Raw genomic sequence first — 23,220 nt, forward strand, 5'->3', positions numbered from 1 at the left:
AAAGCTGGAGGTGCAGCTCAAGTGGCAGAGTGCCTGCTCAGCTAGAATGAGGTCCTGAGTTCAAACCCCAATACAGCCAAAAAAATGTTTTCTTGCAGCTCTCACTTGTTTCCCTCCCTCTCTTCATTTTGTATTTTTGGCAGTTCTGGGGATGGAACCCAGGATCTTGCACATGCCAGGCAAGCACTCTACCACTGAGTTTCATCCATACCCTCTGCCAACTTTTCTCAATAAGTTCTGAGATGCACCAATGTCAGTAAGCATAAGCTTACATTCTCCCACTTCATTCCACATAGTGTTCCACGGCATGGAGAAGCCACAAAATACACTGACAATCCAACTAATATATGCAAAGTTTGCATTTATGAGCCATCCTTTCATGAATGCATCTTTTCTATTCCTGTAACACAGATTTACATGCCATATGAGATAGAGCAATCAAGTAAGATTTAGCTAAAAGAGATTTTCTTTTATGCATAATTGCTTCGGTTTTATTGCTTTGGTAAAGTTGTTTATAATCACTGAAAGTTTTGAAGGTCAAGAATGGTGGTAATGCCTGCAATTCCAGCTACTTGAGAAGCAGGAGGATTTTGAGTTTCAGACCAGCTGGGGCAAGGCTACTAATACCGTATCTCAAAAACAAAATGATAAAACACAAAAAGGTTGGGGGCATAGCTCAAGTGGTTGAGCACTTGCCTAGCATGCACAAGGCCCTGAATTCAATCTCTAATACTGAAAAAAAAAAGATCCTTTGTAAACCATTTCAGCATATTAATGGATATTCTTCTGTGCATTATTCCTACACTTTAGGTATACAGATATCTATTAGATTATACCATAAAGCTCTAACCTAATTTTCTCATAAATGTGAGTTTTCTTGTCATTATAAATGTATATTATTAGAACAGAGTGAAATTTATTAAAATCTTTTAACTATTTCCCTCTTTTTTGTGGGGGACAAAACTGGGGTTTGAATTCAGGGCCTAGTGCTTGCAAGGCAGATGCTCTACCATTGGAGCCACTCTACCAGTCCTTTTGCTTTTAGTTTTTCAGACAGGATCTCATGCTTTTTCCCAGACGGACCTCAGACTGTGATCTTCCTATCTCCACCTCTTGAGTAGCTGAAATTACAAGTATGCACCCCACACTTGGCCCATTTCCTTTTTTAAAAACTTTAGCATATCCTTGTGTACAATCATTCTCACTTTTGTTATAAGCCCCAGAGCAGAGTCAAAAGGTAATTGATACACATTAGCCAACTGATCTCCAAAAAACTCATGCTGTTCATGCTCCAAAAAACTCATGCTCCAGAGAAGGTAATGAACACAATGCTGGGTAAGTGGAAATCCACCAAAATCATTAAATTTAATGAAATCTAACAGGTTTCTTGAGGTGTCCCCCAATCTTGGGAAAAGGAATAGCCATAGAGGCAAGGAACTTGACAAAATTAAGGTCTTTGGACTCTACCTGCTATGGTTTGAATGTGTTCCCCAAAGTTCCACCTCTTAAAACTTGCATTAGTGATTAAGAGGTTATTAAATCATGAGGGCTCTGCCTTGTGAAGGGATTAGTGCTGTTATTTCAAGGTTAGGGTTTGGAGGGGTTTTTTTGGGTGGTACTGGGGTTTGAATTCAAGGCCTCATGTACACAATACAAATGCAAATTCATGCCATTTGAGCCATGCTGCCAGTCCTTTTGCTTTTAGTTTGTTTTTCAGATGGGGTCTAGTGCTTTTTGCCCAGACTGGCTTTGTACCATAATCCTTCTGCCTCCATTTCCCAGATGGCTGGAACCACAGGTGTGTACCACCACACCTGCCAAAAGTAGGTTGATTTTCATGGCTGTTGACTGGACATTGTTCCTGGTTCTCTCTCTCTCCTTCCCTCTCTGCCTCCTTGCTCATGTCCATGATATAAGATGGTAGAAGGTCCTTAGCAGATTCAGCCTCTTGATCCTGGGCTTCCCAGACTCTAGAAATACAAAAAATAATTACTAATTCTTTGTAAATTACATATCCCCAGGGTAACAGCCCTCCAAAACAGATCGAGACACAGCAACTCCTTTCCAGAGACACTGACATGGAGAAAGGACCACCTACTCTAAGGCCTGACTGGAAATGAGAAAAAAAAATTGTTAACACTTTAGGTTTAACTAGAAATCTTGTCATTGGTAAGTACTTCTAACATTTTCAGTAAGGTATAGTAAGCCCCATCTACATGAAGTAGACCCCCAAAATTCTAATTATGGAAATTACAGTGTCATATTACTAGATTTTTTTTTAATTCCACCATTTAATTCCACCATTTTAGTCTTTAAAAGTTGAACTAAAAATTACACTGTACACAATGATGCACACAGAGAAGTGAGGTTGGATGATGGATGGAAGTCATTTATAAGTCCTTTGTCCAAATTTGTATTCTTGTCAATGGCAGTGTTAATTTTTATACTTTAATATTTTCTGACTGATGTTAAGGCTAGTTGCAGGATTCCCGATGAATATAATTTAGGGTAGGGAACTGACTAGCATTTTCAAATATGGGTCCTAATTATAGGGGCTTCCTCACTCTCTACAGAGCGCTGACCATTTCACAAGCCAAGCACAGCTTTATGAAGCAGAGGTGGTGGGGTAGAACCTCTCTCTACATGAAGTTACACTTTAGGTGGCATCAGTTTTGTCAGTCACCAGGTCCTGCCCACAACCTTCCTTATAGGACCTTTCTCCTGGTAGACGCTGATCAATGTTCAGACTCTGCATGGCACATCTTCAGAATGGCGGCACTTTAGAACTATGGTATAAACACTGACCACATTTATAGAACTGACTTCTCTCACCTGAGATCTGACATCATCTCAACATGGAGAACTTCCTCCCTCCAGAAGATTCTCTGAAGTTTCTGGTTGTGAAGGAACTGCCCACAGTCATGGGTGTGGGCTTTCCAGTAGCAATGAGGGTATGGGGCTCTTCACACCTCACGCTCTACACATTCCCTCCCGCATGGACCCTCTGATGGTAGACGGGATGTGACCTCTGACTGAAGCCCTTACAACAGATGTTGCAGATGTAGGGCCTCTCTCCAGTGTGGACCCTCTGATGGGTGTGGAAGTGTGAGGCCTGACTGAAGCCCTTCCCACACTACTGACATGTGTAGGGTTTCTCTCCCGTGTGGACCCGCTGATGTGCACTGAGACCTGCGCTCCAGCTGAATTCTTTCCCACACTCTTCACACTTGAACGGATTTTCACCAGTATGGATGATCTTATGAACCTGAAGATTTGACCTCTGACTGAAGGCCTTCCCACATGTATCACCTTTGTAGGGTTTCTCTCCAGTATGGACTCTCTGGTGGGCCTGAAGGTGGGAGGCCTGACTGAACCATTTCTGGCAGGCATCACATTTGAAGGGTTTTTCCCCCGTGTGGACGCTCTGGTGGGCTTGCAGATTGGAGGCCTGACTGAAGCTCTTCCCACAGGCCTCACACTTATAGGGCTTCTCCCTGGTGTGGACTCTCTGGTGGTTGTGGAGATTCAGGCTCCAGTTGAAGCGCTTCCCACACACTTCACATTTGTATGGTTTTTCTCTGGTGTGAACTCATTGATGGGCTTGAAAATAGGAGCTCTGACTGAAATCCTTGCCACACTCATGGCACCAATAGCGCTTTTTTCCTGGGCAAGTGTTTCGTTGTACGGAAATCCCCGAGCTGTAACTGGTGTCCTCTTCATGGGTACTGCATGTGGGGGACTTCTTCCCTGTGTGTGCCTCCTGATGTAGTTCAAGCCTGGGGCTATTGCTGAAGGCGTCTTCACAGTCGCCACATGGGGAGGCTTTCTGTCCTGTGTAAATGTGATGCTGGGTAAGAGGGGAAGCCTTGAAGGTGTCTTTAACACAATCTCTGTTGCTGTGAGCTGCGTCTCTTCCTCTTGTTGTCTTATCACCAAGGTGTGAAATACAACTTAAAACATCAACACGTGGAGCAAAGAGACATAATTTGTTCTTCATGTGAGTCTGCCTACAACTTGTCTGATGGTTCTGAGGCAAGTTTTACTCCAAGAACTCTGAACTCTTCCAGTTAGAAGTTCTTGATCTTCTTCAATATTGGAACGTGCTCCTCTGAGAGTCACGAGGCTGCTGTCATCTACAAGTGCAATACATTGCTTGGGGATCAGAGAACTCTTTCCCTGGATATTCATTATGGAGTCTCGACTTCTGGTGAGCCTGTTTACAACATGCCTCTTCATCTGCCAGCATGAAAACTCTCCCAGCGAAAGGCACCTGAATCCTGCTTTGCAAAGAGTCTCCATCTTGCGCTGACTCCCATCACCTGAAAGAATGAAGAATGAGGAATTAAGGACAGAAAATGACATCAGCAAGGCTGTGAACTAGGAAGCTCCAAGTACTCATTTCCCTTTGGGAAGAGACCAACAAAAATAAGCTTACAGGAGCTCTCAGAAATAATGGTCTAGAGCTACAAAGGGAATGCTGAATCAAGAAAGAGCCACACATAGGGTGGAAGGAAATCAGGGGTCGGCCCAGCGTGAAGGTTTAATTTCTTTTCAAGGTCTTCAGTCTTCCCTGAGCATGTGTCTTGCTGGGCCAGTGTGTGCTTTTTTTCCATGTTTCAGTTTACACAACTGCTTTTCAATGCCTTGGTGTTTTTACTCATGGAGTGGGCTGAAGGAAGCAGAGACTGTATTTGCAACATCCGGGTCCTGTCCATGGGCTACATAAAGACTGATCTGTTTTGCCTGACTCAGAGCCAGGATGAGCAAATACATAGAAAATGGCAGTGGTTGTCATCAGGGAAGCTGCAGGGGACTGCAGACTTATAGAGACCTGGGGAAAGATTACAGGTGTGGGATATAACACCATCAAAGGCCCTAAGAAGCCAGGGTCTTACTCTGGGAAGTTGAGACCTTCAGAAGCATTTGTACACAGAAGGTAAGTGGAAAAACACAAGCTCATCAACTATCTGATGAGACCTTAAGCTCTTATCCTGAGCAGACACCATGGCTCAAAACATGCCCTGCTAATTAGTGAAAGCTGTTCTTGGAAAATAAGCAGAATGAAAAGACTGAGAAAGATGGCCTTTTTTCAAATGCAAACAATTGAAAACTTGAAGCAGAAGATTCAGTGAACTTGAAGACAGGTCATTTGAAACCAAGTTTGAGTAACAAAAAAAGAATGAAGAAAAGTGAATAGAGCTGAAGGGACATCATCAAACAGATAATGTATGCATAATGGGATCCTAGAAGAAAGAAGGAGATAATGTGGTGGTGTACTCCCAAAATTTAAGAAGTGAATACACAAATTCAAGAAGCTTAAGCACGAAGAATATACCCAGAGAGCATGATGAAAGCAGCAAGAGAAAGAAGACTCATCACATACAAGGGATCCTTAATAAGATGAACAGATTTCTCAGCAAAAACCTTGTATGCCAAAGGTCACAGTGAGATGATATGCTTAGTCATGACAAAAACCATCTATCAGCTGAGAATGCTGTATCCAATAAAAATGTCTTTCAAAAATATGGGTGGAAGAAAGACACCCCAGACAAATAAAACCTAAGGAAGGTCTTCATCATGAGAATGCTACAAGAAATGTCTAATGGAGTCCTTCAAGTTCAAAGGACACTAAATGTAAAATCAAAATTCTCTACTAAAGGGAAGTATATGGGTAAATACAAACTCCTGTATTATAATCTTGATTCATAGTTTCCACTTTCAATTCTGTTACAGGCTTTACAAGGTCAGGAGCATATAAACTAATTTTAAGCCAATGGTAACAGGGTACATGATATGTAAAGATGCAGTTTGACATTAATAACATTAGAGGTGGACAGAGCTGTATAAGAGTAGTTTTTTAATGTGACTGGAGTTAATTTTATGTTTCACATGCTCCTCAGATAAGCACAAAAAAACAGCAACAGAGAGGAAATAAGGGACAAAAAGCTGTAGGCACACAGAAAATAAATAATAATAAGAATCCTGCCTCTAAGAAATCACCTTAAATGTTAATAGATTATAAACTCCCCAGTAAAAAGACACAAATTAGAAGGATGGATTTTAAAAAACTAAGATCATGGGAAGATGGCAGATTGCTGACAGCCCCCTGAATCCCAGAGCCCTACAGTTCCAAAGGAGGAGGAAAATGAGGGTCTTGGAGAACATATAGGAGGTCCCACAGTCAGTGTTTGCACAGCAACAGCTCTGTTCAAACCAAGACAAAAAAAAAAAAAAAGTACACAACAGTTCACAGATCTGCACTCCCCGTGACCCTGGAGCCAAATGCCAGCTTCTAAGGTGGGGGCACGGAAAGCTTTCACCTCAAGAACCACGTAGAGAAGGTCAGTGCCCAAGCAAGAAAGGTGCCCAGTGTGTCATCTGCTGTAGAAAGCTGCTGGGGTCCAGGGAGCAGAAGCAGAAGCACATGGCATAGCATGTCTTTGAACAAAGACCTTACCTGGAGCCCACGCATGGGGCAGCAGTTGATATGGTTGTTGTGGTGCACAAACCTGCCAGGGAAACACCAGGACCTGGTGAGTAGAAGCTTAGCTCTCATGGGTTCCACAGAATATTGTGCAGCATGGCCTAAGAAGTTGCTGAACACACAGTGGCCACAGTAACAGGGGCCTGTGCTTCCAACCCAAGTTCAGGTCCTCCAGCTAGTGAGGACATTGGACATAAGCCTGTGAGCCTGTGTTTGTGCAAAACTACAGACAGTAAGTACTGGGGAGCCTGAAACAGGGAAAAGCTGTAAGAGATCTAACTTAGCTCTCCAACCACCTCCCTCTCAATCATCAGGCACCATTCCAGAGGCAGGTATCCAGTTAGACTGTCACCTAGTGCAGTGAAAGACTCAGACATGAAGAGAGGGGAGAGACCAATGGCTCAGAAGAGCACTAGAAAATTCATATTTGTTGCTGTTAAGATTGTGATATAGATTTGTTATTCATTTGTCTTTATCTTTCTCTGTACACGCCAACAATTTTACATTTTCACCCCCCAATTTTCTCTTTAATCATCACATGAGAGCCCCATAAGCCACCCTTCAGTTTCCACCTTAAACCATCTCTTCTCCTCCCCAATTTATACTTTCCACCTATCAACAATCAGAACCACTTTCTAGCTCTTAAGTTTCCCTTTCTCTGTCTACTCACCCACAGTCCTCCTTCACTAATAGTACTTTTAGTGGATAGATTCCCAGGTTGTTTTTGTAATTTGTTGTGTTTATATTTGTTTGTCTGTTCAACTTTCTCCATTGTTCTCCACTATCTTAATATCTAATGGATCTCTTCTACCTATCCTAGTCATTAATCCCTTTGATTAGCTCAGCTGCCACCCTGTTCTGCTTCTTAACTTCATACCACATATTATCTACTAAAGTTATTCCTCATCTCCCTCCCATCACTACCCTTACTACCTTTAGTTTTCCAGGACCATTAAGATTCATCTCTGCTCCAATAGACAACTAAAGATACCAGAACAGTAGCAGTAACTGATTGTCATTAGGGACTACTGTAATTTCAAGGCTATAGCTAAGTCCCCTTGCCCTATGTGGAACAAGGGGAAGCATCCAGCATCTTGAGAACATGAAGCAAAGGGTTTATTATTGAGCAACTACCCCTATCTAGAGACATGAAAACACACCAGAGCTCAATCACCATCCGGTCCTGTATAATCTTTCGGAAAACCCAACTAAAGGGACACAGGGGATTGGAACCTCCAACCAAAAACAACCCCAGATGTGTAAATCTCAATGCAGAAACATGAAGCAGTACGGCAACAGTTCTCTCTCAAAACTCAAGTCCACCACAAAGGATCTAAACAGTAGTGAAGACTGGAAATATCAAATATTGAATTCCAAAAGGTAATAGTAAGAATGATTAATGAGCTCAAAGAAGAGACACACAAGCAAGTGACTGAACTCATAGAAGATATGAATAAAACAACTACCTGAGCTAAAGAGAATTCAAACAAAGAGATGAATGAAATTAAGAAGAACATGCAGGATATGAAAGAGGAAATAAAAAAGATACAGAGATCCTAAAAAATAACCAATTTGAAATGAACAGCTCATATCCCAAATAAAAACCTCAATTAAAAGCTTGGCTAACAAGAGTGGAACAAATTGAAAAAAGAGTGTCAGGAACAAAAGACAAAGTAGAAGAATTAGATCAAACAGTCAAAGACCATGAAAAAATGCTAAGAAAATATGAATGGAACATGCAAGACATCTAGGATGCCATCAAAAGATCAAATATATGAACCATGGGTACAGAAGCAGGAGAGATACAAATTAAAGGCACATATAACTTATTCAATAATATAATAACTGAAAATTTCCCCAATCTTGAGAGAAGGAGGGACATCCAGGTTCAGGAGTCTTACAGAACACCAAACCATCAGGACGAGAAAAGAAACATCCCCAGACGTATTATAATCAAAACACAATATTCAGAAGGCTGCAAAACGGAAACAACAGATCACATAAAGGCACACCCATTAGAATAACAGCAGATTTCTCAACACAAACTGAAAATGCCAAGAGGTTATGGAAAGACATATATCAGGCCCTAAAAGGAAACAACTGTCAACGTAGACTAATCAATCCAGCAAAATTATCCTTCCTAATTGAAAAAGAAATGAAAACCTTCAACAACAAAGAAAAACTAAAGGAATTTATTTCCACCAAACCAGCACTCAGAAAATACTTACAGAGGAAAAAATTAGATTCAGCCAGGAAAATCCAAAACAGAACAAACAACTCGGACCAAGGAGACTAGCAAAGAAGGAATAGGGGAAAAGTAAACATCAGGGGAAAAAATGAAATACCACTCACCTCTCAATACTAACACTGAATGTTAATGGCTTCAGTACCCCAATCAAAAGACAAAGAGTAGCAAGTTGGGTTTAAAAACAAAGCCAACCATTTGCTGCTTACAAGAAACACATCTCACTGAGAAGAACAAACATTGGGTCAGAATGAAAGGGTGGAAAAAGATTTTCCAAGCAAATGAACCCCAAAAACAGGCAGAGTAGCTATACTTATATCTGACAAAGTAGACTTCAAACTAGAATAATATATACAGTGGTGATCCCTGCAAAACAATGTGAAGGTACTTAATGCCACTGATCTGGACACCTAAAACTGGCTAAAATAATGTTTTTTTATAATACATACTTTACAACTAATGAAAAGATTAAGAACACATGAACACTTTGTTGGATGTTTCAGAATTGTCTGCAGTCTTCAGTCTTAGGCTTCCATTCATGAAGAGAATCCTTGGGCTGGCTCTACCACTGTCAATTTTCTTTGGTTTCTATGGAAATGCACTGGGCTCTGAGGCAGTAAGTGTTGATGAGATTCACTTAGACTGATCTAAGAGCAGGTTAGGAGGGAGAAATGAGCTGCTTGCAGAAAAACAAAAGACATCTCAGGAAGTGCTTAGAAAGGAAATAATTTACTTCCTAGCCTAGAAGAACAGAAAGTTATTGCCTTTTCTTTGGCTACAGCAACTGCATCCTAAGCTGCACATAAATGAGACCATACAGATGATATGAACAGCAGTATCAACTTGATGACTTGGCCTTCATAGAACACTCTACCCAACAAATGCAGAAAACTCTTTTCTGGTTTACCTGAAACACACTCCAGAACAGATCACCTTCTGAGCCACAAAAGTTTTTTTCCTTTCCTTCTGCAGTCCTGGGGATGGAACCCAGGGCCTCCCCGTTATTAGGCAAGCACTCTACCACTTAAGCTTTTGTTCTCTGTTTTTGATACAAAATCTTGCTACTTTGCCCTGGATGGCCTTGAATTTGAGGTCCTCCTGCCACCATCTCCCAAGTTGCTGGGATTACAGACATTCACCACTACACCCAGTAGAAAACAAGTTCTAATGGATGCAAAAGAATTCAAGTCATAATCACAACTGGATTAGATCAGAAATTAAAAACATGCCTGGAAAATCCAAGTAGGCTATGAATCAAAAGAAAAATCAAGAGACACTGTGAAGGGTATTGTGAGTGAAAATGAAAACAGAACATATCAAAATTTGTAAGAATGCCACTGAAACAGTGTTTAATAAGAAATTTATGTATTAGAAAGATCTCAAAGAAACTAGAGAAATGAACCCAATGTAAGCAAAAAATGAAATAATAGTAAATAATGAAGTAAAAATGAAAACCTAGCTCTTTGAAAAGAACAATAAAATTGGTAAATTTCAGCATGAATGATAAAAAAGACAATTGCAAGCACAGGGAATGTAGCTCAGAGGTAGAACACTTGCCTAACAAGCCCAAGGCCCTGAGTTTGATCACCAGCACACACAAGACAAGTAATAAGTATCAAGAATGAGAGAATAGTTATGACAATAAATGTAACAACTCAGACAACTGTTAGTTATGTTAGTTAGATACCATAACTGTTAGTTATGTTAGTTAGATACCCACTTCCTCCAATCAGGCCCCACCTTCCACAGTTTCCACCCACTACAATGACATCAAATTGTGAATCCATCAGTGCATTGATCCATTGATTAGGTGAGAGCCCTCAGGATGCAATCACCTATCAATTACTAGATCCACCTGTCGGGGACCAAGTCTTCAACACATGAGCCTTTTTGGAGGAAGGAGAGACACCTCATATCCAAAACACTAAAACACAAAACTATAAAAAGCTGCTAAAACAAAATAGGACCTAAATAGAGAGGTATACCATGTTCAAGGGCTGGAAAATATCTACTGCTAGTGTCTATTGTCCCTAAACTGATCTATACATTCAATGCAATTCCAATCAACATTCTGGTAGACTTTTGTAGTTATTTTTTTGAGACAAGGTCTCACAACATAGCCCAAGATGCTCAAGTCCTTGGTACAAAATGACACAATATTTGCATAGGTCTGTGTACCTCCTCCTGCACACTTTAATCTCTACATAGCATACCTAGTGCAATGCAAATGCTATGTAAACAGCTGCTATACAATGTTGTTTAGGGAATGTGACAAGAAAGCAGTCTCTCAATGTTCAGTACAGACACAGCTGGATGACTCCTCAGATACAAAACCCAGGATGAAGGACAGAGACTGACTCCACAAAAGCCAAACGCTTTCCTTACATCAACAATGGACAAGTGGAATTTGAACTTAAAGACAATGCCATTTCCATTACCACACCCCCCAAATGAAATACTTAGGTATGAGGATAAGAAAAGCTGTACAAAGCCTACATGAGGAAATCTACAAAATGCTATGAAAGAAAGAGCCTGTGTTCATGGACAGAAAGATTCAATATAGTCAAAGATGACAGATCTTCCCAACTTGATCTATAGACTAACTGCAATCCTGATCAAACTTCAGTAAGTGTTTCATAGATATTGACAAACATTTTACAGTTTATATGGAAAAGCAAAAGACCCAAAACAGGCAACAATGCTGAAGGAGAGGAACAATGTTGGGAGACTGATATTACCCAACTTCAACACTTACAATAAATAAAGCTATGATAACTGGTGCAATGTGGTATTAGCAAAAGAACAAGTAGACCAATGGAACAGAATCACCCAGAAAAAGATCCACATTAATGCAGTTACCTAATCTTTAATAAAAGAACAAAGAAAACACAATCATACAGTCTTTTCAACAAATGGTATTGGAATAAGGTGAATGCACATTCATGTGCAAAAAAAAAAATCTAGACCTAAGCCTTAAACTTTTCTCAAAAATTAACTTAAGGGCTGGCAGAGTGGATCAAGCAGTAAGAGTGCCTGCCAGCAAGCATGAGACTCTGAGTTCAAAACCCAGTGACATCAAAAAACCCATTAACTTAAATGGTCAGGCACCAATGGTGCCTATAATCCTAGCTACTTTGGAGGCAGAGATCTGGAAGATTGTGGTTCCAGGCCAGACAAGGCAGAAAAAAATTTTGTGAGACCACATCTGAACAGAAAAAACTGGGGCGTGATGCTGGGTGCCTATCATCCATGCTACAGTGGGAAGCCTAAAATAGGAGGGTCAAAGTCTAGGAGAGCCTGGGCAAAACACAAGACCCTATCTCAAAAATAATCAAAGAAAAAAGGGCTGGAGGCATGGCTCAAGCAGTAGAGGGCCTGCCAAACAAGCAGAAAGCCCTGAGTTCAAATCCCAGTACCTCCAAAAGGATTTAACTTAAAATGGATCATAGCCAGTTATGGTAACACATCTATAATCCCAGTATTGAGGAGGTTGAGGCAGGAGGATCATGAGTTCAAGACCAGTCTGGGCTTCAGAGTGAGTTCCAGGCCAGGCAACATGGCTACATAGTGAGACCTTGTCTCAAAAACAAGGAAAATATGGATCATAAACCTAAACATAAAACATAAAACTCCCAGGATATAATGAGGAAATCTATGTAAACCAGGTTTGGGAATGAGTTTTTAGATACAACACAAAGACATGATCCACAAAACAAAGAATTGCTTACAACTCAGTAAGACCAATTTCTTTTTTAAAAAAATGGGCAAAGATTTTGAGCACAGATACTATACAAAAGAAAATATATGAGGATCCAAGATGGCAACTAGGGCACAGAAGCAGACAGCATGAGCTCTGTAAATCAAAAATCTTGCTGAGAGGCTGGAGCCACACTTGGTGGAAATAAAGCACCAAGAAAAATCAACACTTTGACACCCTGAGCCCCTAGCCCGTGGAAAGCTTCTCCATGCCACGTTACACTGAGAAAACAGGAGGCTCCTATGCTGCCAGACACCAGCTCCAAGCCTCCTTGGTAGACATTCAGCAGACCAACAGGTAAGCAAGCACCAAGCACCACACGATATTCCCCCAGCCACCCCTGGGATAAACTAGCATAGCCCCCTGGGCAGATTGACCCCCCACCCCTCAAAAAAAAACTGAATAAACAAGGAACTGAAAACTACCACACAGCAGAGGGGGCTGGGTGCTGTAAGTGCACCGGAGAAGGGGGGAAGGACAAGGAGCTGATCTCTGTGCAAACTTTCAGTAAACAAAGGCTGGAAAGGCAGAAGGGCCGACAGTGGGCAGATGATAACACACTGCCTAAAATAGGGCATGTAGCCCTATTTCATCTCCTGAGCCAGTGAGCAACATCCAAAGTCAAATGGCTCTGCAAAATTGCAAACCAATCAGCAAACCATCATAACATGCTGACAGTGGAGGGGCCAGCTGACAGATCAGACCTTGCCCCTGATAAAGGGGGTGAGGCAAAGAAACAAGCCCCCAGTAAACCAACACAGTGAAAAACCCAATCCAAAGCAGGATGGCTGGTGGGCTACAGAGCTGATCTCTGGAATCTAAGGACAACATACAAACTTAAACTGCTACACCTCACTGAGGGAGGAGTTGACCAAGCAGCTGCTGTTGAAAGAAAGAAGAAAAACTGGCAAGACTCCCCAACCACCTGGCAAGACTACAACAGAGCTTCTGCTTAAATACCAACACCAAGACTGGATACTGAAGGAGTAACACCAGAACTACTAAAACTGAAATTCTATTGTTCCTGAACCTGGAGTTTTTTTGTGTGTTTGTTTTGTTTCTTGTTTGTTTGTTTGTGTTTGTTCATCTCTCCCCATTGATTTCTTTGGGTTTTTGTTTTGTTTTGTTAGTTTTACTATTGTGAGTTAGTTAACACTAAATTACACCGAGACCAAGGAAAGAAATAGCATACATACACTAAGCTAAAAGCCCAATACACCCACAAAACAAAATTAAACCGAGGGAAAGAAAACAGGTGACTGAAACCACAATAGCCTATCAAGAACATAGTTACACAAGTCGAGCAATGGGAAGACAAACAAGGGATGGAAACCATTCTCTCCCCAAAAATAATTTAATACAAGATTAAGAGGGAAATGAAGAAAACAGATACCAGTTCCAGACTCTAACAAAACAAAATAAATGACACCAAGGAACCCAATGATGCCCACAATAACATCCTCAAAGAAGAAATCCTGCAAGTAATCACTGAGAATTTCATGGAGATGTTACTAGACATGGTCAACAAAAACATACAAGAGGCACTGAAGAAATTCCAAGACACCAAAAATAAGGAATACAAGAAGACACAGAAAGAAATAAATGAACTCATACATCCCTAAATAAACACCAAAGTGAAACAGAGAACACTATAAATAGACAGATAAATGAATTAAAGACAAAAATTGACAACATTAAAGAGGAAGTGACCCATGATATGGAAAACCTCAGAAAAAAGAATGAAACAGAAATACAAAACAAATGGAAGGCCCCTCCAGCGGACTAGAACAAGCAGAAGACAAAATCTCAGAACTTGAAGATAAAATGGAAATTAAAGGAAAAACTGAAGCGCTATTAATCAAACAACTCAAAACCTGTGACAGGACTATGCAAGAACTCACTGACTCCATCAAAAGACCAAACTTGAGAATCATGGGCATTGTAGAAGGAGAAGAGGAGCAAGCAAAAGGAATTTGGAATATATTCAACAAAATAATAAATTTCCCAAATCTAGAAAAATCTATGCCCACTCAGGTGTAGGAAGCCTCCAGGACACCAAACAGATTTGACCAAAATAAAACCACCCCATGACATGTTATCATTAAAACAACAAACACAGAGAATAGACAAAGAATATTGAAGACTGTAAGAGAGAAAAAACAAATAACACACAAAAGTAAAACCATCAAAATCACAGCAGATTTCTCAATGGAAACCTTAAAGAAAGAAGAGCATGGAGAGAGATCTTCTGGGCACTGAATGAAAAGAACTTCAACCCTAGGATACTCTTCCCAGCAAAACTATCATTCAAAGTAGATGGAGCAATAAAAGTCTTCCATGATGAGCAGAAACTAAAACAATATATGACCACCAAGCCACCACTACAAAAGATTCTTAAGGAATTCTGCACACAGAAAATGAAAGCAAACAAAACCATGGGAGGACAGGCAACACCAAACCACAGGAGAAGAAAAGACAATGAATGAGAGAATAACATTGATTCAGCTTCACACACTCAAACCCTTAAATGACAAAAACAACTAAATGACAGGAATCACCATATACCTATCAATACTAACACTTAATGTTAACGGACTTAACTCTCCCATCAAAAAACACCATTTGGCAAACTGGATTAAAAAGGAAGATCCAGCAATCTGTTGCTTTCAGGAGACCCATCTCATTGACAGAAACAAGCACTGGCTTAGGGTGAAAGGCTAGAAGAAGACTTACCAAGCCAATGGCCCCCGAAAATAGGGAAGAGTAGAAATACTTATCTCGGACAAAGTAGACTTCAAACTTGCATTGATCAAATGAGACAAAGAAGGACATTCCATACGAATAAAAGGTGAAATACACCAAAAGGAAATAACAATTATGAACCTACATGCACCCAATGTCAGTGCACCCAATTTCATCACACATACTCTGAAGGACCTAAAAGCATATATAGACTCCAACACAGTGGTAGTGGGAGACTTTAATACCCCGCTATCACCAATAGATAGGTCATCCAAACAAAAAATCAATAAAGAAATCCTAGACCTAAAATATACCATAGAACAAATGGACCTACTTGATGTCTACAGAACATTTCATCCAACTTCTACACAATATACATTCTTCTCAGCAGCCCATGGAACTTTCTCCAAAATTGATCATATCTTAGGGTACAAAGCAAGCCTCAGCAAATATAAGAAAATATAAATAATCCCATGCATTCTATCTAATCACAATGCATTAAAACTAGAACTCAACAACAAAAACAACACTAGAAAACATGCAAATAATTGGAAGCAGAACAACACATTGCTCAATGATCAATGGGTCATTGATGAAATAAAAGAGGAAATTAAAAGGTTCCCGGAAGCTAATGAAAATGAAAACATAATCTACCAGAACCTATGGGACACAGCAAAGGCAGTCCTAAAAGGAAAGTGTATAGCCATGAGTGCATATATTAAAAAGACAGAAAGATCTCAAATCAATGATCTAATGCTACATCTCAAACTCCTAGAGAAACAAGAACAAGCAAATCCCAAAACAAGTAGAAAGAGAGAAATAATAAAAATAAGGGCCAAAATTAATGAAGTAGAAACAAAAAAAATACAAAAAATCAACGTAACAAAAAGCTGGTTCCTTGAAAACATAAACAAGATTGACAGACCCCTGGCAAACCTGACTAAAATGAGGAGAGTAAAAGCCCAAATCAGTAAAATCAGAAATGCAAAAGGGGAGATAACAACAAACACCACGAAAATCCAGGAAATCATCACTACTTTGAAAACTAATATTCTAATAAATTTGAAAATCTTGAAGAAATGGGCAGATTTCTAGAAACTTACAACCACCCAAAACTGAATCAAGAGGATATTAATCACCTGAATAGATCTATAACACAAAAAGAAATTGAAGCTGCCATCAAGAGCCTCCCAAAAAAGAAAAGTCCAGGACCTGATGGATTCACTGCTGAATTCTACCAGATGTTTAAAGAAGAACGAATACCAACCCCCCTTAAACTGTTCCACGAAATAGAACAGGAAGGAACACTGCCTAACTCATTTTATGAAGCCAGCATTACACTCACCCCAAAACCAAAGATACCTCCAAAAAGAACTGTAGGCCAATCTCCTTAATGAACACTGATGCAAAAATCCTCAATAAAATAATAGCAAATCAAATCCAACAACACATCAGAAAGATCATCCACCACAACTAAGTCGCCTTCATCCCAGGGATGCAGGGGTGGTTCAACATATGCAAATCTATAAATGTAATACAGCACATTAATAGAAGCAAAGACAAAAACCACTTGATCATCTCAACAGATGCAGAAAAAGCCTTCAATAAGATCCCACACCACTTTATGATAAAAACTCTGAGAAAACTAGGAATAGAAGGAATGTACCTCAACATTGTAAAGGTTATCTATGACAAACCTATAGCCAACATCATACTTAATGGAGAAAAACTGAAACCATTTCCCCTAAAATCAGGATTGAGACAAGGGTGCCTGCTATCCCCACTCCTATTTAACATAGTCCTGGAATTCCTATCCAGAGCAATTAGGCAAGAAGAAATAAAAGGAATACAAATAGGTAAAGAAAATGCCAAAATATCTCTATTTGCAGATGACATGATCCTATATCTTAAAGACCAAAAAACTCTACCCAAAAACTCCTAGACACCATAAATAGCTACAGCAAGGTGAAGGGATACAAAATCTACTTACAAAAATCATTAGCTTTTCTATACATCAACAACAAACAAATTGAGAAAGAATATATGGAAACAATTCCATTTACAATAGCCTCAAAAAAAATCAAATACCTAGGAGCAAACCTAACAAAAGATGTGAATGACCTGTACAAGAAGAACTATAAACCCCTGAAGAAAGAGATTGAGGAAGAGTACAGAAGATGGAAAGATCTCCCATGCTCACTGATTGGTAGAATCAACTTAGTAAAAATGGCTATACTACCAAAAGCAACCTACATGTTTAATGCAATTCCCATCAAAATCCCAATTACATTCATCACAGAAATTGAAAAATCTACCCTAAAGTTCATTTGGAAACACAAGAGACCATGAATAGCCAAGGCAATACTCAGCAAAAAGAGCAATGCTAGAGGTATCACAATACCCGACTTCAAACTATATTACAAAGCAATAACAATAAAAACAGCATGGTACTGGCACAAAAACAGACATGAAGACCAGTGGAACAGAATAGAGGACCCGGATATGAATCCACACAGCTATGTCCACCTTATTTTTGACAAAGGTGCCAAAAACATACGATGAAGAAAAGACAGCCTCTTCAACAAATGTTGCTGGGAAAAGTGGTTATCTGCCTGCAAAAAACTGAAACTAGATCCATGTTTATCACCCTGTACTAGTATCAACTCAAAATGTATCAAGGACCTTAATATCAGACCCAAAACTCTGAAGTTAGTACAGGAAAGAGCAGGGAATACTCTGGAAGCAATAGATATAGGCAAGGACTTCCTCAATAGAACCCCAGCAGCTTGGCAACTAAGAGAAAGAATGGACAAATGGGACTTCATAAAATTAAAAACCTCCTGCACAACAAAAGAAATGGTCTCCATAAACTGAAGAGATCACCCACAGAGTGGGAGAAAATATTTGCCAGCCTTACATCAGACAAAGGACTGATAACCAGAATATATAGGAAACTCAAAAATCTAAACTCTCCCAAAAATCAATGAACCAATAAAGAAAAGGGCAACTGAACTAAACAGTTCAGTTTAGAAAAAAAGAAGAAATTCAAATGGCCAAAAAACACATGAAAATATGCTCACCATCTCTGGTCATAAAGTAAATGCAAATCAAAACCACACTAAGATTGCACCTCACTCCTGTTAGAATAGATATCATCAAAAACACCACCACCAACAGGTGTTGGTGAGGATGTGGGGGAAAAAGGAACCCTCTTACACTGCTGGTGGTAATGCAAGCTAGTGCAACCACTTTGGAAAACAATATGGAGGCTTCTTAAAAATCTAAACATAGATCTGCCATATGATCCAGCAATCCCACTCCTAGGGATATATTCAAAGGAATGCAACTCAGGTTACTCCAGAGGCATCTGAACAACCATGTTTATCGCAGCGCTATTCACAATAGCCAAGTTATGGAAACAGCCAAGATGCCCCACTACTGATGAATGGATTAAGAAAATATGATATTTATACACAATGGGAGTTTTACTCAGCCATGAAAAAGAATGAAATCTTATCATTCGTAAGTAAATGGATGGAACCAGAAAACATCATCCTGAGCAAGGTTAGCCATGTTTAGAAGATGAAAAATCATGTGTTCTTCCTCATATGTACACTTTAGATCTAGGGCAAACGCAGCAATGTTGTTGGACTTCGGTCACACACTAAGGGGAGAGCACATACAGGAGGAATGGGGATAGGTAGGAAACCCAAAACTTGAAAGTGTTTGATGTCCCCACTGCAGAGGAGCTAATACAGTAACCTTAAAGCGACAGAGGTCACTATGGGAAAGTGACTGGGAAGTAGAGAAGAGCTCAACCAGAGCTCAATTCAGGTTGTAATACACTTGTGCATGGAAGCAACACTAGGAATCTCTCTGTATAGCTATCCTTATCTCAACTAGCAAAAACACTAAGTCTTTCTAATTACTGCTTATGCTACTCTTCAGCAAAATTGCAGAGAAGGGCAGAATAGGTTCTGCCTGGAAGCGAAGAGGGTTGTCGGGAGAAGGAAGGAATGGGAGGCAGGGCAGAGAAATGGCCCAAACAATGTATGCACATATGAATAAATGAATTTTAAAAAAGAAGAAAATACACAAGTGGTGAAGACAAGCTTGAAAGATATTTAAACCTACTGATAATTGTTAAAGCCACAGGAAAATACCATTACACATCCACCAGAATCGCTAAAACAAAGCACAGAACTGGAGCTCTCATACATGACTGGGGGCAAACTGGTGTAGCCACTGTGACGAAGCCAGCAGTTTCTTATTAGGTTAGCCATACACCCAGCACGTAATACAGCCAACTCCACTCCTCCATCCCACTCCCCAAGAGGAAAATAACCTGTATGTGAGTTTTCATAGCAGCCAAACACTGGAAACAACTAAAAGGTCCTTCAAATGTGAATGGACAAAAATGGTATGCTCACATGAGGAAAGAAAGAGATAAACTTCCTGACACACATGATTCACCAAAATTGAACCAAGAAATCATGAAAAATCTGAACGGATATATAACAAGAAATGAGATTGAGACAGTTATAAAGAACCTCCCAACCAAGAAAAGCCTGGGTCCTGAAGGATTCACTGCTGAATTCTACCAGACCTTTAAAGAAGAATTAACACCAATGCTCCTCATATTATGGCATAATGTACAAAAGGAAGGAATACTACCAAACTCATTTTATGAAACCAGTATTACCATAATACCAAAGCCAGGTAAAGACGCATCAAAAAAAAGAAAGTTACAGGCCAATATCCCTGATGAACATAGAGAACATCCTCAATAAAGAATCCAACAACACATTAAAAGATCACACACCATGATGAAGTAGATTTCATTCCAGGGATGCAAGGATGGTACAACATGCACACATCAACAGGTAATACAACACACAAACAGAATCAAAGACAAGAACTGTATCATCATTATCAACACACACACACAGAAGTCTGACAAAATTCAACATCCTTACATGTAAAAGCTCTGAAGGAACTAGGAACAGAAGACATGCTGCTCAACATTATAAAGGCCTTATATGACAAACCTATAGCCAACATCATACTAAACAAGGAAAAACTGAAACTATTTCTTTTAATCAGGAATGAGACAAGGGTGTCACCCTGTCACCCATGTTTGTCACCCTGTATAAGTATCAACTCAAAGTGGATTAAAGACCTTAATATAAGACCTGAAACCTTGAAGGTAGTAAAGAAAACCACAGAGAATACTCTGGAAGCAATAGGCATAGGCAAGGACTTCCTCAGTAGAACTTTAATTGGCTCAGCAACCAATAGAAAGGATCCACAAATAGGACTACTTGAAATTTTAAAAGTTTCTGCACAACCAAAAAAATGGCTTCTAAATTGAAAAGACTACCAACAGAATGGGAGAAAATCTTTGCTAGCTATACATCACACAAAGGACTGATAACCAGAATATACAGGGAACTCAAAAATGCTAAATTTCCAAAAATCAATGACCTAATAAAGAAATGGGCAAATGAACTGAATAGGGCTTTTTCAAAGGATGAAGTCCAAGTGGCTAAACAACACATAAAAAATGATTACCAACCCAGGCCATAAAGGATGTGCAAATCAAAACCATGTTAAGATTCTACCTCACTCATGTTAGAACGGCTACCATCAAGAACACAAACAAAAACAAATGCTGGCGAGGAACACTCATACACTGCTGGTGGGAATGTAAGCTAGTACAACCACTATAGAAAACAGTATGGAGACTCCTTACAAAGACTAAAAATAGAACTGCCATATTATCCAGCAATCCCACTCCTAGGGATATACCAGAAGGAATGTGACTCAGGTTACAACAAAGGTATCTGCACACTCATGTTTACTGCAGCACTATTCACAATAGCTAAGCTATGGAAACAGTTAAGATGCCTCACTACTGACTAATGGATTAAGAAAATGTGGTACTTGTACACAATGGAATTTTACTCAGCCACAAAGAATGAAGTTTTGCCATTTGCTGATAAATGGATGGAACTGGAGAACATCATCTTACATGAAGTTAGCCAGGCTCAGAGGCCAAAAGTCGCAAGTTCTCTCTCATATGTGGAAAACAGACCTAAAATAAATGTGCAATACTATGGGACACTGGTCACACTAAGGGGAGGTTATGCATGGGAAGGATAGGGCAAGGGAAGGAAACAAAAACTTGAATGTGGTAGATGAGCTCTCTGTACAGGAATGAATACAGAAACCTTAAACTGGCTGGGGCCACCATGGGAAGAGGACTAGGGAGCAGTGAAGAGGAATACAGGAGATGAACCAATTGGGATTGTAATACATATATGTATGAGAACAACAACCAAAACTATCATGTTTTTCTTTTCTTCTTTTCTCCTTTTTCTTCTACAAAACCAGAGAACAGGAGGCAGAACATGTCCTGCCCAAGGAGGTGGTGGGAGGGGCACCAGTGGGAAGGGCAGGTGGTGGGGAAAGGGGATATAAGGGTGAATACAGTGCAAAAAATGTGTACACATGCATGTAGATGCAAAACTGATACCTGTTGAAACTGTTCCAGAAATCGGGGAAAGGGGGATGAAGGAGAGCAGTGGAAGGGGTGAATTTAAGTATGATATGTTTGATATATCGTAAGAACTCTTGTAATGCCACAATGTATCCCCACCCAGCACAACAATAAAGGAAAAAAAAAATAAGGAACACACTGGACCATACAGGCATAGGTAATAACTTCATGATTGGAATTCTAATAGCTCAGCAATTAAGAGAAAGGATTGACAAATGGGACAGAAACTGAAAAGCTTCTATTCTGTATAGCAAAAGAAACAGTCATCAGACTGGAGAAACAGCCCACAGAATGGGAGAAAATCTTTGCCAGCTATACATCTGACAAGGGATTAATAACTAGAATACACAGGAAGCTCAAAAAACTAACCTCTCAAAGAGTTAACAACCCTCTCAGAAAATGGGCAAATGAACTGAACAGAACATAGAAAATACTGAACCATCCAATCTATATGTGAATATAACATAACTTACTGCACTGTAAACTGCTGAATATTAGAGGGGCAGGTGACAGAGAGTAAGTAACAAGGGAGGGGCTAATCTGATTGAAGTACAATGTATACAAGTCTGAAACGCCAAGGTGAAACCCCCTTGGACCAACAGTACACTCTTTTACAAAATCAAGGACAAGAACGCACACCAGGACTTCTCCAGTGGTGGACACCAGTGGAAGGGGGTGGGTAGAGAGATAAATGAAGTAGGAGTGCATGGAGGTTTACTGGACAAGGGCATTCTAGTCAGAGGAAAGAAAGCAAAAGACTCTGGAACAGAGGCATAATTGTCATTTGGAGGAAGCAGTCATCTGGCAGAGACAGAGGAAAAGGGAAGTGACAGGAGAAAAACATAGGATGGTAAAGCCAGGGGAAGGAGCAGGTCTTGTACAGCCTTAAAAACCCCATCAGAAGGTTGCATTTTACTGAGTGAAAGGGAAGGGAAAGACTGGCGTTCAGAAGGTCCCTTGGGTTGCCGTGAGAGGAGATTACCCAGCAGAGTGACTGGACTGCTACCTCTGACTCCAGCTGCAGTCTCACCTGAGCGCCTACCTGCCTGGGTTTGGATCTCCTTCATCCAAAGCTTTTCCTCCCTCTCCAACTGGGATATCATGTCTGGTTTGAAGGACTGATGTCCTGTGGAAAGATAGGGTTTAAGTGAGAATGCTAAAGACAGAGTACTGCAAAGGTTTGGCTCTGATCCCTCAGCACAAGGCTCCACCCTGCACTCCTCAAGCAGCATTTATCAAACATTTTTATCATGACACCATGTCAGGAATACATTTAGGAACATTAGAAATACATTATTATCACATGCGGTCTACTGAAAATCCGAGGTGCAACTATCTGCTTCTGACCAATCTCTGTTTCATCTCATTGTTCTGTCTCATATTCCTTACTGCAAGCAGTTATAATAATAGCTACAACATAAAGCAACTGCTAA

The 23,220-nt window shown here is 40.1% G+C and overlaps 1 protein-coding gene across 1 annotated transcript in view; it reads right to left on the reverse strand.

Moving 5' to 3' along the window:
* Window positions 1-341: 341 nt before the first annotated feature.
* The window catches only part of LOC109692415 (uncharacterized), a 39,056-nt gene continuing 16,177 nt past the window's right edge, over window positions 342-23,220 (reverse strand). The window contains 4 exon segments of the mRNA XM_074057544.1: window positions 342-1,970; window positions 2,833-4,035; window positions 4,038-4,319; window positions 22,818-22,913. Coding sequence (XP_073913645.1) covers window positions 2,978-4,035; window positions 4,038-4,319; window positions 22,818-22,913 — 1,436 coding nt within the window. The 3' untranslated portion in view covers window positions 342-1,970; window positions 2,833-2,977.

Source organism: Castor canadensis, chromosome 16 (assembly GCF_047511655.1).
Source record: "Castor canadensis chromosome 16, mCasCan1.hap1v2, whole genome shotgun sequence".
Taxonomy (NCBI): Eukaryota; Metazoa; Chordata; class Mammalia; order Rodentia; family Castoridae; genus Castor; species Castor canadensis.